General features: G+C 45.5%; 1 protein-coding gene across 2 annotated transcripts in view; it reads left to right on the top strand.

Annotated features, from left to right (window-relative positions):
• The window catches only part of LOC147673212 (beta-1,4-galactosyltransferase 1-like), a 208,600-nt gene that overhangs the window by 81,548 nt on the left and 107,721 nt on the right, over window positions 1–19,331 (top strand). For both annotated transcript variants that reach the window (XM_086947006.1, XM_086947007.1), the window contains exon 2: window positions 7,258–7,374. In XM_086947006.1, coding sequence (XP_086803132.1) covers window positions 7,258–7,374 — 117 coding nt within the window. The remainder of the gene's footprint in view (window positions 1–7,257; window positions 7,375–19,331) is intronic.

The raw sequence follows: 19,331 nt of genomic DNA, 5'->3' as shown, positions 1-19,331 counted from the left end.
TTGCACTCTCTGGAGTTGGAATAGTAATTTTTACCCCTACGCTATCCAACACTTTCCCTACTGTTGCACTTTCTGGAGTTGGAATAGTAATTTTTACCCCTACGCTATCCAACACTTTCCCTACTGTTGCGCACTTTGGAGTTGGAATAGTAATTTTTACCCCTACGCTATCTAACACTTTCCCTACTGTTGCACTCTCTGGAGTTGGAATAGTAATTTTTTCCCCTACGCTATCCAACGCTTTCCCTACTGTTGCATTCTCTGGAGTTTGAATAGTAATTTTTACCCCTACGCTATCCAACGCTTTCTCTACTGTTGCACTCTCTGGAGTTGGAATAGTAATTTTTACCCCTACGCTATCCAACACTTTCCCTACTGTTGCGCTCATTGGAGTTGGAATAGTAATTTTTACCCCTACGCTATCCAACGTTTTCCCTACTGTTGCACTCTCTGGAGTGTGAATAGTAATTTTTACCCCTACGCTATCCAACGCTTTCCCTACTGTTGCACTCTCTGGAGTGGGAATTGTAATTTTTACTTCTACGCTATCCAGCGCTTTCCCTACTGTTGCACTCTCTGGAGTGGGAATAGTAATTTTTACTTCTACGCTATCCAACGCTTACCCTACTGTTGCACTCTCTGGAGTGGGAATAGTAATTTTTACCCCTACGCTATCCAACGTTTTCCCTACTGTTGCACTCTCTGGAGCGGGAATAGTAATTTTTACCCCTACGCTATCCAACACTTTCCCTACTGTTGCGCACTCTGGAGTTGGAATAGTAATTTTTACCCCTACGCTATCCAACATTTTCCTTACTGTTTTTTTTGGGGGAGTTGGAATAGTATTTTATTTTCTCTGTTATTTAATATTTTTTGTTTTGTTTCACTTAATGTAGTATATAATTCATTTTAGAAATATTAAAAGTAAATATTTTTTTTAAATTTGTTTTTTATAATTATTACATTTTTATTTATTATTTTATGTTTATAGTTGAATTTGTAATTTATATGATTTCTAATTATGTTATTACAATAATTATTAAAACTGATTATTAAGTATATATTATCTATTATATGTATTTGTTTAATATTTTTTATTAAATTATGTATATTAATTTTAAATAATATAAAATATGTTTAACTATATTTATTATATTTTAAAGTATTTTTAATTAATTTTACATATTGTTTTTAATTGAAAATAACAATATTTTTTTAAACGATATTTTTGACATCTATATTTTTCCCGATATTTTGTTGTAGATAGGATGTCGATATTGTTGACATCGATATTTTTGTTGCGATATTTTTGTATCTCGACATTCTGACTTTCGATATTCTGTCATAGACCCGTTTCATCTGATGAAATTATCCTTCGACTTGGAATAGCAGGTAAAGCACCTTTAGATAGGCTAGACTCCTATAGACCCCCATTTAATCATTTCTGGAATCTAGGGGCCTTTAGTGAATCATTATTGCATTCCATTGACACCCCCCACCCACCCTGTCATTACTGGAAGCCGGGGACACAAGCCTAAGCATTTTCCATTACTTGAACCACAAAACAGTACACAAAAATTCAGAAACAAGCATTCATCAAACAAATACACAAATGATGAAAAGTTTTTTTAAATCTATAAAGAAATGTAAAAAAAAACCACATTCAAATTTTATTGGCAAGGTTTGAGTTTTTCTAAATTGAATTGAGGGTGCTTCCTATCCATACTATATTCTGTTTGATGCACTTGCACTGCCCCCACGAAGGACAGTCTGGGTCCTTGTTAAACTGGTTCACCTTGTTTCTCCACAACAGAATGCAAAGAATCAAGGTCAATCAGTTTTTGTCCAATTCCACACCATCACGCCTGGGGTTCTATAGGGGTCCACGCTCTCACCCATTCTCTTCAACCTGTTCATGAAGCCGTTAACTGAAATTCTGAAATCATCTACCATCCATTATCACATTATGCTGATGACACCCAATTGTACCTGAAAATATCTTTTGTTGAGGATAGCCGGTCTCTCATCACAACTGTACTTAAAACTCAAATGTCTGCTGTTGAAACCGTAGTAATTTCTAGGTTGGATTATGGTAGTGCACCCCTCGGTGGTCAACCGAGATACAATTTGTGTCCTCTAAGGGCCTCTCTTAACTCGGCTGCAAGGCTCATCACAGGATCTAAAAGCAACAACCACATCTCTCTTGATTTGAAAATTCTTAATTAGCTTCCATATAGGCTAGGATTCCATTCAAAATTACCTGCATGGCCCACAAAGCCCTATACTTCAACACCTCGCTGCACCTCCCCCAAAAACTGGAACTATCTGGCAGCTGCAGATCCTCCAGAAGCACCAGCACTTTATTGCTGAAACCACAAAGATTTCATATAAAGGAAACTTTCAACTATGCTTTTTTTCCGGGCATTGCCCTAAGAATTTAGAACTTCCTGCCCCCTGAAACCAGACTGAATCTCTCAACTGCGGCTGTCAAAAAAGAAGTCAAAGGCCTACTGATGAATAATTTTCTGAGCTCTAATTCCCGAACTCCTCCGCCCGGACTGTGTTATGGCGTATTCTCTTCACCCATGTTTATTACGACTATCTACGCTCATGCATTTTGACTTGTCCGCCTTGTTCTGTACGGGTCTCTCTCCCTTCATCTTGGCATTGCGCCATCCTGTATCATTCTTAAATATGCTAGTTTTTTGCATGACCTCTTTCTTTTCCCCGACCATATATAAAGTGCTCTGATACCCTCTTGGGTCACGTTTGTGCTATATAAAACTCTATAAATAAATAAATAAATAAAATAAATACTAACTTTTTAGCCTCCAATTTCAAATTCTTTCACATTTACAGAACGTTTTAAAATGTTCAATATTACATTTTGTTTCTTCATTTGTATACACTTCATTATTCTGTTACTATTATTAAATTTTATAAGCAGTCACTGACTTCTTGAGTAGGTTTTGCAGACCCTCGGGGGGTCCCCGGACCACAGGCTAAGAAACACTGGGTTACGCCATGTATTAAATCAAAATATTATCTTCGTGTATGACTGGGATGACTAATTGTAATTGTAATTGTAGTTGTAAAGGACCTTCTATAGCGCATGGCTACTCGGAAGCATCCCAGCGCTTAGGACTAACCAAAGGGAAATAGATTGCAGAAGGTGCGGAAGCCTAACTCGTCTAGATCTTGGGGAACAGGACAGTTTTTAACTTCTTTCGAAATGCAAGTAAGTTAGGCTCTTGACGGAGAAGTGGAGGAAGAGCATTCCATAACTTAGCCGCATTTTGCGAAAAAAGACGGCCCCCTGTGCGGGCCCTATTAATCCTGGGAATTACTAAAAGGTTTTGCTGGTTCGAGCGAAGGTTCCTAGATGGTTTATATGGCCTAATCATGTCATTTAGGATGGGGGGGGGCCCTCCCATAGAGTGTTTTGTGGACCAGACAAAGGGTTTTGAAGTGAACCCGCTCCCTTATTGGAAGCCAATGCAAGGTGCTCAGCGCGGGTACAGCTGATGTGCGGTGGCTGGTACCCGTAAGTAGCCTCGCTGCAGAGTTCTGGGCTAATGAATGATTTTGTTGAATGTGTGTGTGTTTTGATGGCATTTTTTCAGACTCAAGAAAAGATCAAAGCAAATACTTGAGCAGTTTGATTTATAAACACGTGTTTCACGCCCAGACATGTGATGTAGGCGCAAGAGAGGCGTTGCTTATTGTTAGTAAGGATACAGCAGAAAATGCGATGAAATGCATGGGACACGTGCTATAGGCTGTCACCACGGACACCGATTAAAGAAAAGTAAGATCAGCATGGGGACAAGTAAACACATTGCTGGTGAAATGAAGGCCTGTAGGCAGAAAAGCAGTTTCACCATAAAGGAAGTCGGTGTAGCAGTCAGAAAAAGAAAGCAAGCGAAAATAAACCAAAACACAGAACTGTAAAACCACTGGAAAAAATAATAAAAACAACAATCAAGCAAATGGTCTACTAATAACATGTTTAGGAGGTCCTGAGGAGGAACTATTAAAAATATATCCAATATAAAACGGTTTCACTGTGCTAACAGACAAAAACGAATAAAAAGATTTAATAAAAAAAATATATCCAATAGAACAGCCTCAGGCTTATAAAGGATCAATTAAATGTATGGATGCACAACTTGATACTCCGTTACCTTTCTGTTTTTAGGCCTTTGTTTCTGAGAATCAAAACAATGACAAATGGGCAGCCCGGAGTGTCAGCTGTCCCAGCAATGGTTTTTCTCTGAAAGTGCTCTCGCCATTTCACCTGGAGCACTTTTGCTAAAAGTGTCCCACCTGAAAAGCAGGGAAGTGAAAATATGTGATGAATGGTGTCTTTGCAGGCTACGCATAGGCGGCGGTGGGCGTCCACCTTCCTAGTGACGCGAAGGCGCAGCCCCCCATCCCTAAATCTGCCCCCAAGAGTTTAAGTAGTAACATTTAGAAACTGAACATGGCGCCTTTTCGGTATAAGACTAACTTTTACAGTTGTCTTGAATGTACGGTTTACACCTTTCATAGAGAAAAATACTGGGCAACTGTTCACACTTTAACATTCTGCTAAGGCCCCAACATTATTCTTAAGTGAAACCTAACCCTTTATGAAATAAATCGCCAGTATTAATTTTTTTAGGGTCCAGCCTGTGAGAGCATGTCATGGACGTCAATTCACCAAAATGCCAGGGGTAGCGGAAGTGACTTCACATGTCCTTTGACCTTCACTTTCACTCACACGTACACATGCTTACACATACACACCTATGCACACTCTGCCTACACATTACACACACACTCTCTTACATAAACACACTCAAAACTGCAAGCACTGTCACTACATACATTTAAAAGCGCATTTTTTTTACTTACCTCAGCTGCTAGAGAAAGTTATATTCCAGGTATTTGTACTACATTTATTATTAAAATAATAGCAAACAATGTAATAATATTCACTACCTGTGTAATACAAAAATGTCAAAAAACAAGGAGAGTGAAGCCCCCCACTCATGTCAATAAGGCTGCTTCTGTTCCTGGCACTGACTTTGCCACTGCTGACACTAGGGGTCGCAAAGGCAGTGCCAGGGTTCATTAGGGGCAGGCCAGGGATCGCAGGAGCAACCCCTGGCGACCCCTAAATGATGTCCATGCAGCTTGCGCTAGCGCATGTGTCTCACTTGCAAGACGCTATTGTTAACAAAAAGGGCTTGGAGCCCGCCCATTGCTTACCATTTGTTGGCTACATTGGCACTCTTCTTTGAAGCTTTGTTAATTGGCCAGTGCAGGCAAAACGCCACTTCCGATCCTTTGTGAAGCAGGACCCAATCACAGATTTATTTCATCATAATCAGTGCCCGTCCGCTACGCCCGGCGTGAGTGTGGTACTATTTCTTCCACCCTCCACCCCCTTCCTCCTTGCCTGCTGCTTCCTCAATAGCGCTTTTTTCTTCTGCTTTTTTAACAGCACATTACAAGTGCCACAACTTTCTGCATTGAAAGTTAACTACACAACTTCCAATTAATTAGATATCCCTGCGGCGCACACACTTTCACAAATCCTTATATTCATAGTTTTTTCAAAACTAATCACTGAAACTGCATAGCTGTCATGTCATGGGCTGCACAAAAACTCATATATTTAGCGGACTTCCTAGATTAACACTTCCTCCCAGCCAAAGACTTCCAAACTGCAGTACAAACACTAGTCATCCCTCGAATAGAATACGGCAGCATCGCCCTCTGCGGACTACCCCTAACTACTACTGCACCCCTAAGAGCTTCTCTAAACGCTGCAGCGAGACTCATTACTGGGTCAAAAAAACACTCGCATATTTCCACTGACTTTAAATCCCTGAACTGGCTGCCTTTTGAAGCCAGAATACATCTGAAAATCGCCTGCATGACACACAAGGCTGTACACCTGAGCTCTCCCGGATACCTCACCCAGAAGCTGACAATCTCTGGAGGCTCTAGAACTACTAGAAGCACAAACAATCTTCTGCTGAAGCCTCGAAGATTCCGTAAGGAAAAAACTTATAAAGGCTCCTTCTCAGGAATGGCACCCAGGATCTGGAACTCACTCCCTCCTGAAACCAGGCTCATCTCCTCCACTACACTTTTTAAGAAAGAAGTAAAAGCTATCCTCATGGCTAAATACACTTGAGCTATTATTTTGGATTTTTTTTAAAGACTCTGCATCGATCTGTACCACTTGTTTGATCCCTTTGCTTATTTGTATTACTTGTATTATCGATTTACCTGATTGTCAATGCTCCCACTTATCTGTACTATTAACATTTTTGACGTACCTGTTTGACTATGCTCCCTCATGTACCTACCCCACCCCACTTATTACCTACAACTACGCTATGCCCAATTGCCTGTTATTCACTCTCCTGTTCGTACCCCTTCTTTGTAAAGCGCTCTGATATCTGCAAAGATCTTGTTCGTGCTATATAAAACTTTCAAAATAAATAAATAAATAAACACAAAAATATACATCTTTTGCTGAGCTTTAACTTGCCGCTTCTTACCGCTACTTTATGCTACCCAGGGCTTTAAGTGGTATGAAAAAACTGGGAGGGGGGAGGGGGTTCTTAAAGGGGCGTGGCCAAAGTAATTAAGGGTGTGGCTTAAAAATGCATAAGCTAAAAATCTGTACTTAGCATAGTGTGCTGCCTGACTTGTATTTTTCTGTTTCTGTTGTTGCATTCAGATATATGATACAAGTAACCTCATACCTACAACAAGTCACAACTATTGGCTTTGTCAATGATCATTAGTTGCATAAGATAAATAAGCAGCAACTATGGCTTCATGGGAACAGTCCAGCCCGAACTACCAAGCCATGTCTTTCCTAGACTCACGTGAGTCCCAGGCTCTCCACATCACTGGAGTCAAGCTATCCAGGCTGAAGAAGGCTGATAGCCAGAAACCGGTCCTTGGATGCTTTATTCCGGTCTAGGAAAGACATGGCTTGGTAGTTCGGGCTGGACTGTTCCCATGAGGCACAGGGTCAAGGCTGATTTGCATATAGCCAGTGTCTGACCTAGGGTGGTGTGGAGTGCAAAAAAACGATGGATTTAGGCCCAGATCTTTGTACTGGGGTGAATGTAAGACATTGTTCTGCATTCTATCCATCAACTGTGTTTTTTGCACTATGGGAAACTGTCAATAATTAAATGTAAAGAATGCTGTAAAAGTAACTTTTTCTCTTTGTCTGTTTTGAAATAGACACTACCCCGTCTGTGAATGTCACACGGTTCAAGGAGGAGTTTCACGAAAGTGAAACTATTGGTAACTCAACAGCAGAAGCCATCCCCCAGTGCCCGGAAGCTCCACCCCGCTTAGGTAAGGAGGCGTGTTTATGAGTGCACACTTTGCTGTGGGACATGCATGTGAAATAACTGCAACTTTTTTCTTTTACTGTGGTGTGTACAATGACAAGTTACTGCCCCATAACCGTCGATATTCTAAATATCACTCGGCTTTTACTTACCAGGATAGAGTCCAGGCACAAACTTTACTTTTATTAATGGAAATGCCAATCGCTCTGGTAAAGGGGGTGGAGAGAACGATATTCCCGCAGTGGGAGGACTCTGACAGCATGTGGGTCCCTCCTGAGGGATGTACCGGGCACTTAGTGGCCAAAGGGCTGGATGGTCTGGCACTGGCCAGCTTTGGACCCCCTACAAGCAGGACCCCCTGGGCTGTGTGGTCTTAGCCCATCTTTACCAGGCACAGAAGAAGGGGCGGAGCCTGAAGTTTCAACAGCTGATGATTGGTCGTTAGGTACCATCTATGTACTCTGGGTCCCCACTGGTGGGGCAACTGACCCCAGTGGATGAGATTCAAGGCAACAAGTTGGAGTCTGTTCCACTGCATAGGAGTTGGGAGCTTGTCCCTACCTTTGGCCCACGGCTATGTGAAACCCATGCATTTTTTTGCGACAAAAATGCTGTGCAATACCAATATTCTGGCCTTTAAGGAGCTCACTAATTCTTGCACCGTCTCCTTGCTTTTTGCCACCTTCGATAGGGATAGGAATACCAGGGATGGGGAAGGGCTCACGCCTTGCTGGGGAAGAAAAAGATTTTAACACTATAGCCTTGTAGTCTGCTGCCGAGGGCTACAGCAATTGTTAAAAACCCTGAACCCGGGCCTTTGACGAGGGATAGGACCTTTAACAACCGGTATAGCTCTAGGCAGGAGGGCTATAAGGTAATTAGAACATCCCACTCACTAAGGGTAGAATTCTCTAAATTAAAAAGGAAGAAACAGGAAGAAAAACATTGGAATGGTGCTGCTCCGGGCTTTTAGCAGAAATGTTAAGCTCAGAGCCACTCCACTCTCTTCAATGGAGCTCTCCACATTCCAGTGTTCGAATTTGTCATATGTCCGCATGTTCCACCAGTGCAAGTAGGACAGCTACTGGTCATATGTATTTCTCCCAAGTGAGAACCTCAGCTTTCCGGGTAGTTTTGGCTTATAAGTGAGGTCAGAAGAATTTTGCCAGGTTGTGCCGGGGTAGAGTCTCGTAGAAAAATTCATCGTATGGCAGTGACATCACATAACCGCTGAGCTCCCTATCGCATCACCGGAGTGACACCTTGGACCACCCTCAGCACCTGAACTGGCGGCGGTCTTGGAGACATGTTCGCTCTCCGTTCCTGTTGGTACCTTCATAAACTGACTCGAGGTGTTTCAAGGGCAGCGCGAGGTGTCTCAATAGGAAAGCCAAGGTAGCAACTGGTGCCACTGCCCTCCCCTTATTGACGTCCCTGTACAGTAACTAGGTAATGTAAAAGAAACTGGCCTTTCATCGCATTGTAAAGCTCCTGGAACCTTTTTTGGTAGTTCAAACCAATGAAAAAGAAATCTGACATGGAAAATGTTTGGTTGTTTCCTATAAAGAAAAACAAGCATTTGCAATGCAATAGGTCTCGCATTATTTAAGTTTGAGCTATTGGCATTGCTAAATAATGCAACACCAATAGCTCAAACTTTAATAATGCGTGACCTATTGCATTGCAAATGCCTGTTTCTTAAGGAGGAAGGATTTAATTATGTTTAAGCCAATTAGAGTTCACGTATGAACAACCTGATTAGCGACCAATGAGAATATTGCCTGATGGTCTCAGTTTGGCCATGAACATAATGCAAGCCCCTGTCATAGGCTGCAGAAGTGACTCCTGGTTAAACCATTTGTACATATAAGAGTAGACCCCTCACTCAAAGAGCAAGTGTATTGAGCTTACTGGGCCAGGTGACTGGGTGTGTAGCAATGCACATTATACTGAGATCTGTAGGGGAGGATGTGTGTTCGCAAATGCACAGTGGTGCAAAGTACCCTAAAGTCTGGTGCGAAGGGTGTGTGCACACACTACAGTACTGCAGCGTACAGTGTGGCTTGGAGTGGATGCGGTATGAGCATACATGTGCAGGAGTGCAGAATACACAGACCAGTACTGGCTGATATATGTGCATACATGTGCAGTGGTGGAGAGTACAAAGGACTAGAGTGGATGATGCATGTGCATACGTATGCAGCACTAAAGAGTACACTGATGCCTGTAGTGGCTGGTACATGTACATAACTGCATACAGGTGTAGTACTGCAGAGTACACAGAGGCCTGGAGTGGATGGTATTCAGTCCTGCAGATTATACGAAGGCTAGAAGTGAGTGGTATATCTGCCTACATGTTCAGTACTGTAGAGTACCTTGAGGCGTGGAGTGGGTGGTATATGTCCATATATGTGCAGAAGTGCAGAGTACACTAGGCCTGGAGTAGAGGGTGTATGCGTACATGTGTAGTAGTGACACATATGTTACAGTCAAAGTGTGAAATCCCGGTATTGTATAGAATGCCTGATGGTTTTCGGCAAACTATGAAATATACGTTTTTTGTGAAAATATTACATACTTTTCCTAGGCGTTCTACACAATTCCTAGGCATTATACAGAATGACCAGTACCATTAACCAAAGTGTTAAAAGGCCACAAGATGAGATTCCTAGGCATTCGGCAAAGTGTGAAATCCTGGTATTGTATAGAATGCCTAGGTAATGTATAGAATGCCTGATGGTTTAGAGGCAAACTAGGAAATATACGTTTTTTGTGAAAATATTACATACTTTTCCTAGGCGTTCTACACAATTCCTAGGCATTATACAGAACGACCAGTACCATTTACACAAATTGTTAAAAGGGCACAAGATAAGAAGCCTTTATTAATTAATACGCATTTAAAACTGAAAGAACAAAACTACAAAATAAAGCACAGGATATTCTTACTGGAAAACAATGAAAGCAGAACTGAGATTGAAGTACTTGTTACACTAAGAAAGGCCGGATTAGGTGTATTATATACTTTGCCGGCAGACAATCCGGCAAAGTATTCAATGCCAAGGTAATGTATAAAATATCAATCATTTCATACTTTGATGTTCGATTTTCAGGCATTCTATACATTACCTAGGCATTCTATAGAATGTGGGATTTCACCCTTTGACTGTAACACATACACTGAGGTGTGGTACGGCGGGTGTATGCATGCATGTGCAGGAATGCAGTGTACACATACCAGAAGTGGGTGGTGTATGTGTACATGTGCAGTACTGCAGAGTAGATTGAGGCCTGGAGTGGCTGGTGTATGTGTATGCATGTGCAATGCTTCAGAGTACACTGAGGCCTGGAGTGGATGGTGTATGTGTACATGTGCAGTAGTGATACATACACTAAGGTGTGGTATGAAGGGTGCATACACACAGGCCAGGAGTGAAGGGGGTGTGCATATATGTGCAATACAGTGAGGCCTGGAGTGGGTGTTTTATATGTATATATGTGTATTATTGTCGACTACACTGATGCCTTGGGGGTGGTATATGTGTATACATGTGCAGTACCGCAGAGTACCCTGAGGCATGGAGTGGGTGGTATATGTGTATACACCTGCAGTGCTACTGAGTACGGTGAGGCCTAGAGTGGGTGGTAATGGTATATGTGTCTACATGTGCAGTATTGTAGTGTACACTGAGGCCTGGAGTGGGTGGTATATGTCTACATGTACAGAACTGTAGAGTACACTGAGGCCTGGAGTGGCTGGTATATGTGGGTGGTATATGTGTATACATGTGCAGAACTGCAGAGTACACTGAGGCCTGGAGTGGGTGGTATATGTCTACATGTACAGAACTGTAGAGTACACTGAGGCCTGGAGTGGCTGGTATATGTGGGTGGTATATGTGTATACATGTGCAGTACTGCAGAGTACACTGAGGCCTGGAGTGGCTGGTATATGTGGGTGGTATATGTGTATACATGTGCAGAACTGCAGAGTACACTGAGGCCTGGAGTGGGTGGTATATGTCTACATGTACAGAACTGTAGAGTACACTGAGGCCTGGAGTGGCTGGTATATGTGGGTGGTATATGTGTATACATGTGCAGAACTGCAGAGTACACTGAGGCCTGGAGTGGGTGGTATATGTGAATATCTTCTTAACTCCTTTCTCCATGGTAGAGAACAGAGAGTAATGCTTGGAAATTTCCTCTCCCCTGCCAAGTCATTGCAATGTGGGGTGCCACAGGGGTCGGCCTTGAGTCCGACCCTGTTTAATATCTATGTGGCCCCCCTTGCTAGACTAGTAAGATCGCAGGGGAAGGAGGTGGTGTCTTACGCAGACGACACCCAGATCATGGTATCGCTGGCTCACTCCTCTGTCCGTACATCCGCCTTTAGCTTTAGGTCATGCATGCAGCATGTGGCAGAATGGATGATCATCAACTCCCTAAAGCTAAATGGCGATAAGACAGAGGTCTTGGTCTTTGGGAAAGACCAAGATGTTTGGTCGAGCGAGTGGTGGCCTTCATCTCTTGGCACCTGCCACCTCTCCCTCCCAATCAGCCAGAAATCTGGGTGTTGTCTTTGACACCTCACTTTCTATGACGCTCCAAGTGAACAGGACTGTGGCTACGTGCTGGGGTGTCATTAGGATCCTAAATAGAATTCGTAACTATCTCTCCCTTCAGGCGCGCAATCAGATCGCAGTCGCTCTTGTCGGCTCCAGGATCGACTATTGTAATTCTTTGTATGTGGAGCTCAACAAGGGCCTCATTCATCGATTGCAAATCGTGCAGAATGCTGCAGCGCGCTTTGTTCTGGCCCTTCCTATGGCATCATCGACCACAATTGCTAGGAGAGACCTTCACTGGCTTCCTGTCCAGTATAGAATCTCTTTTAAGATCCTATGTCTGACATACAGAGCACTTACGGCTGGCCCCGATGATGCACTTGGTACCTTGCTTACCCGCTATGTTCCAAAAAGATGCCTTCGATCGGCCGGCCTATTCCAACTTGTAGTGCCCCGTACTAGGCTGACTAGATGGGGAGCGAGAGCTTTTTCTGTAGCCGCTCCTCAGCTTTGGAACTCTCTTCCAATTGAGATTAAAACCCTACCCTCAATTGGGGGGCGTGGCTTGGATGGCAAGGAGGCAGCAGTCCTGAGTCCGGAGCTCCCGATCCCCCAAGTCAAATAACGGCGAAGCGAAAGGACAAAACGCAACAGGCAACGGAATGAACACACGGAGAGGTGCATGAACTGAAGGGGCACCCACCGCGACCCTTTACAAACCCACAAACCACGCTGGGCAGTCGCTAGAGACAAAAAGAACCGCCGAGGGAACGAGAGTGCGGGAGCACAAGATGGCGGCGGACTCCTGAAAAGTTCCGAAAAGCCTCAAGTAAGAATACCCGAGCGAACCGGCTTACTAATAGCGCGCAACCCCCCCCCCCCCCCCCCCAACCCCCGAACAGGCCCTCGACCCCTAGAAAGGAGCGCCTAAACTAACGAACATCGGCGCAAGGGCGGAGGGAAGAGGCACCTGGACGGAGGCGTAGGGGCGGCCATCTTGGTGCAGTAAAAAGTACAAAGAAGGGAAGACGACCAAGCGGAGGGAAGCGCTAGGGGAACATCCCAACCACCCGACGGCGAGCGCACCGAAAACGGGGCAGGCCGATGAGCACAGCGAGTGTAGCAGGAGCAAAGGCATAGAGAAGAAGACCGCACATTTGAACACCGAGGCGGCCATATCGGTAAAGTCCGGAGCCACACCCCAGGTCCAAACAGGCGCCGAATACAAAGGCAGCGCTACACTCAAACCACAGGCAGGAGGGCAGGAGCGCAGACCCTGAAAAGGAACCAGATCGAGGGGGTGGGATGAGAATCGGCGACGGAAACCGAAGAAATTGAACGGCGGCGGCCATCTTAGGAGGGGCAGCAGCAGCGGAGCGGAGCGCCAACCCGTGCACAACAAGTCCACAATCAGAAATAAGGCCAAACCGCACAGAAGCCACACAGCCACACAGAAACGCTCGAGACCACGGAACCCCCGGGCCCACTCCCGAAGCGACATAAGTGCGGCACCTGCGAGACAAGGTAGCGAGACCTCCGGCGGCAGGAGCGGCCGTATTGAGAAACCGGGCGAGAAGAGGCGAGGCTGGGGAACAACGGGAAATAGAGCAATATACAGGAAGTACAGCTACCCGCCCGCGGAACATCAGGGCGAAGAACGGGGAGAAGGCAGCGTGGTCAGGCGCAGGCGCAGGCAGCCACTCACCGCAGGTCGTGTGAAAATCGTGTGAAGGCAGACAGCCACCAGCAAGGGAACACTAATTCACAGGCACCAACACAACCAGGGCTAACACTAGTCCGCCTCAGTCCACGCAGGAGGCTGCCAGGCGGGCATGGAAGCAGAACGTGGGGAGCACTAACAGACAGCAAGCTAACAGAAGCACAATAACTGGAGCGGGATTACAGGCACAACAACGAAGCAGACCCCGCTCGCCGACTGCCTATGCAAGGCCCAACCGACGAGCGACCACAGAGGCCTGACACAGCAAGGAATAAAAAGGGCAGAATCGCAGGAGGCTGGCGGAGGCCAGGACCAAGACCAGAGTGGTCAAGTGGCCACCCCGCTTCAGAGACTGCAACCTAACAACGGGGCCGGCCCAAAGAAAAAAGGAGGACGAAAAACAACAAAAGACACCCACAAAGCAGCAGCCAACAGAAGTTAAACCTAGAACGCACCAGGTCAGGAGAGGTTTTGACACAATGGCAGAGAAAGAAGGCAACCTAGTGACAAACGCCCAGAAGAAGAACAAAAACGATCTGACCGCGTTACCCGCGAAAGATCGCGGAGACATGGGCGGCGAAACAACTACTCTGGACACACTACTGAAGAAGATAACGGAGGGGAACGACCTCGCAAAGGCGACAAAAAAGATAGTGGACAACATACAAATGGAACTAATAGCCATAAGAGCGGAGCAGAGCAGAGCCAACGGCAGAATAGACGAAGCGGAAAAAAGAATTAGCAACCTGGAAGACCGGGCCAATACAACACACAAAGATCTAGGTCTAGTCATAAAAAGAACATCAGCCCTACAAAGATCGATGGCCGAGCAGGATGACAGAAGCCGCAAGGGGAACATAAGACTACTAGGAATACCCGAGGAGGAGAAGGACACCCCGGGGGCATGCGCCCGTATGCTGGAGGACATCATCCCCCAACTAACAGGCCTCACTTTTGAAAGACCACTTGAGCTGGTCAAAGCATACCGCATCCCAGCAAAGAAACAATCAAACAGCAACACCCCGAGACCAATAATATGCAAACCGCTACGAGAGGACCACACAGAGGCAATATTCGCAGTAGCCAGGAAAGGTAAACCAATGACAATCAACGGGAAGAAAGTGACTATCACACAAGACCTATCCAAGCTAACGGTGGAAGTGAGGAAGGGCTTCCTAGCTCAACGAGATACACTGCGGAAAAACAACATCACCTTCTCTTTCGCAGGCCCTTCCAAACTGAGAATCACAGACAGACACGGGAGCAAAATCTTCGAAGACCCCAACGACCTACACAGGTACCTACTGGGGCCACCTCCAGAAGAGATGGAACACCAAAGCCCAGGGGCCAAGAGAAGAGCCTCCACGGACGAGACCGAAGGAGAGGGCATATGACAAGAATGCAGCGCTGGTCAATATTCAACAAACAGCTCAAAGACTCCGAACGCACGAGACAAAGCTTAAGCACACAACAAGAATGACTAACCTTGAACTTTAGACAACAAACCTACCTCGATAACGCACACACTGATCAACGAAGCTACCTCAATATCGCCAATGATCAACGCTGCTACCTCAATATCGCCAATGATGATCGGAGAGACAATGAAGACCGATGATGCACATATCCTTTGCCTTTTGTCCGCAGAGACACTGCCAGACTTGGGGGGGAGGGGAGTGTGAGGAACCTTGCTGTCACACACCCGGTTTTCTACAGGCGGAGGGAGGGGGGAGGGAGGGGAGGGGGGCGGCCAGATGGGGCGGGGGGGGCGGGCGGGCATGAAGGCCAGCGTGACAACGGACAGTGGTGCAATGTATAGCTACTCTTTCTCTTTTTTCTATACTGATCTCTACACCCATTCCCTTACTCATCTCCCACCCTGCTCACTTTGTCCCCAGGGGGGGGGACCCAAGTACTTGGGAGGAACAAAGGCAGGCACCTCAAGATCCAGCAATGAAGATGACAGAACAACCAGCGGCAACTACAAACCCCCATGACAGACCAAACACCGGCGAACCTCTCCGCGAACCTAAAGATAATCTCCATGAACGTCAAAGGCCTAAATCATCCAATCAAACGCAGGAAAATACTAGAACATCTGGGGAAACTCAAGGGGGACATCTACACGCTACAGGAGACCAAACTCTCAGAGGAAGAGGCTAAACTACTGAAGGCAAGATGGATAGGTGACATCCTATGCTCACCTGCTAAGGGGAAGAAGCGAGGTGTGGTAACCATCCTAAGCAAGAAAGCCAACCTCACCATACATAAGACGAACACGGACGAAGACGGACGTCTGCTGATAGCAAGTGTCCAAAGAGGAACCGACAAGCTACACGTAGCAAACATCTATGGACCAAACACTGAAGACAGAGACTTCTGGCAAATGGTAGACGGCGAACTCAGCAAGCTACCACAGGACGACCTCCTGATTGTAGCCGGCGACCTGAACAAGACAATGGACCAGGCCACGGACAGACACCCAAGCAGGCCAAGCCACAACTCTCCAGGCAGCAACACCCTTAAAGATCTTTGTATCAAACACCACCTAGCAGACCCATGGAGGCTACAACACCCCACAGCGCGCGAATACACCTTTTATTCACACCCGCATAACTCCTACAGCAGAATTGACTATATATTGATGTCCAGCGACCGCACGCACCTAATTGAGAACACAGAGATAGCCCCAATAACCATCTCCGACCATGCACATATATCCCTCGCCCTCAACGGCAAACACAATGAAAGCATGACGAGAAGGTGGAGACTCAACGACGACATCCTACAGAACAGAGACAATGTAAAAGAAATAGAGGAAGCACTAAATAACTACCTGGAAGACAATGACAATGGCGAAGTGGAGAAGGACACCATCTGGGAAGCACTCAAAGCGACTTTAAGAGGAAAACTGATAAACATCAAATCAAGAATGAACAAAAGCAGGAATAAGAAGATCTCAGAGATAGAAAGGGAAATAGAAGCACTGGAAAGAGGCCACTGCGCAAACATAACAGACAAAAACACACTCACCACGCTCACAAAAAAAAAATACGAACTAAACAGAATCCTAAGCGAACGAGCTGGTTCGTGGCTAACAAAGTTCAAGTCGGTGAATCTATGCAGAGCGAACAAAGCAGGGAAACAGCTTGCATCCTACCTCAAAGGGAAGCAAAGACAGCACACGATAGCAGCAATAACAGACAAAAACAACAAATCGCAAACAACAAACAAAGGCATACTGGAGGTATTCAGACAGTTCTATCAGGATCTATATTCCGAAGACAAGAACTTGAGCAAAGATGGGGGCCACTCCCTCCTCAAGGACATCAACCTACCGAAACTCAGGGAGGAGGAGAAAGCACCCTTAGAGGCGGACATAACGGAAGAGGAAATCGAAGCCGCAATCAATCAGCTAAAACGGAACAAAGCCCCAGGACCAGACGGATACTCCGCCGTGTTCTACAAGACCTTCTGCCCAAACATCAAGAAAATACTATCGGAAACATACGCCGCCTGCATAAGGAAAGGGGAGATGACAAACACCATGCGAGAGGCAAACATCACAATAATACCCAAAGAAGGTAAAGACCACCAATACCCGCAAAACTACAGACCTATATCACTCATAAATGTGGACTGCAAAATTTATGCAAAGGTGCTTGCTAACAGACTTAATAGAATTCTACCCGACATCATACACAACTCACAAGTGGGCTACATCAAACACAGGCTGTCGCAAGACAACACAAGGCTGCTGTGCCATCTGATCAACCACACAACACAGAGCAATGAACAGGCGGTCATGATAGCACTGGATGCGGAGAAGGCTTTTGACAGAGTCTCGTGGCCATTCCTTAGGAACTGCATGACAAAGTTCGGACTAGGGGAGAAGTACATAGCAATGATAATGGCCCTATACAACAAACCGAGAGCAAAAATAGTGGTCAATGGGAGCACATCTGGCCCGCTCCTACTAGGAAGAGGAACTAGGCAAGGATGCCCACTGTCACCTGGTCTCTTCCTACTGGCACTTGAACCACTACTTGCAAAAATAAGAGACAATGAGGGAATAACGGGTGTCAAGATCGGAGAGAAGACAGTTAAACTCGCAGCGTACGCGGACGACATCCTCATCACCACCACCAAGCCATCAACGTCAATCACAGCACTAATGGAGGCAATAGGGGAATATGCAGAAGCATCCGGATACAAACTCAACAAGGACAAATCGGAATGCAAACCAATGAACATACACACCACAAAATCGGTACTAGGAGACTCCGGCCTAGCCTGGCAAACGAAACCACTCAAGTACCTTGGCCTACAGTTCGGAAGGGATCTAACATCAACAATACAGCACAACGAAGACTCACTGCTAAAAAAAGTCAAAGATAGACTGGAACTGTGGTCGCCCAAATACATCAGCTGGTGGGGAAGGATAGAGACGATAAAAATGATGATAACACCCGCAATAAACTACACGCTAAACATGCTACCGATCCAAATGACGGAAGGCTTCCACAAAAAACTGGACGGCTTGATCAACACCTTCCTATGGAGAAACAAAAAACCACAAATTAGCCTACCCAAACTGAGGCTAGCGAAGGAACTAGGTGGCCTCAACCTGGCAAACTTCAAAACCTACCAGACAGCCTGTCTAGCTAAACAAGGATTCGCATGGATCGACGAAACACAACAATACAAACCAGTCTGGCTAGAACTGGAAAGAGAGCTCCTAGGAGGCCTACACCCGACAGCGATTTTAACTGCAAACAAACACCCCCTATGGTCCAACACGATACTGAAGCACACCAGAGAAGCGCTGATGGGGGTGGACAGGCGAATGGCACAGAAACTGAGAGGTACAACATGGAAATCCATCTGGTACAACACAAAAATATCATATCAAGGGGCAGTAATAAACTATGACACATGGATCAACAAGCATTGGAAATGCAATAGGTCTCGCATTAGAAAAGTTGGAGCTATTGGTCTTGTAAATGACAAATATTTCATTTATTTGTTGGTTTTTAAAATAGCTAAATTGATAGCTTTGTCATTTACAACACCAATAGTAATAACTTTCGCGAATGTGACACCTATAGCATTTGGAATGCAACATGTTTTGTATTTACGTTACTTAGATGGCAGCTCTGGTAGTTAGGCCACATCTCTAGAGAGCAGGAGAGTGCAGCGGGGGAGAGCAGCACAGCAATGCAATAGGTTTCGCATTAGGAAATTTTGAGCTATTGGTATTGTAAAGGACACATTTTTTATTTATGTGCTTGTTTTGAAAGTAGCGAAAGTAATAGCTTTGTTATTTACAATGCCAATAGTTTTATGTTTCGCAAATGTGACACCTATTGTAACACAATATGTGTTGCAGCACTGAGTGGTGTGAGGGTGAGGGGGGTGAGGGTATGTGAGGGTGAGTAAGGTGAGTGAGGGGGGTGAGGGTGTGTGACGGTGTGTGAGGGTGAGGGTGTGTGAGGGTGTGTGAGGGTGAGTGAGGGGGTGTGAGGGTGAGGGTGTGTGACGGTGTGTGAGGGTGAGGGTGTGTGACGGTGTGTGAGGGTGAGGGTGTGTGAGGGGGTGAGGGTGTGGGTTAGGGGGTGTGAGGGTGAGGGTGTGAGGGTGACTGAGGGTGTGTGAGGGGATGAGGGTAAGGGT

The sequence above is a fragment of the Lissotriton vulgaris genome, chromosome 12, assembly GCF_964263255.1.
Source record: "Lissotriton vulgaris chromosome 12, aLisVul1.2, whole genome shotgun sequence".
NCBI classification, from domain to species: domain Eukaryota; kingdom Metazoa; phylum Chordata; class Amphibia; order Caudata; family Salamandridae; genus Lissotriton; species Lissotriton vulgaris.
This window is presented reverse-complemented; position numbering and strand designations above follow the sequence as displayed.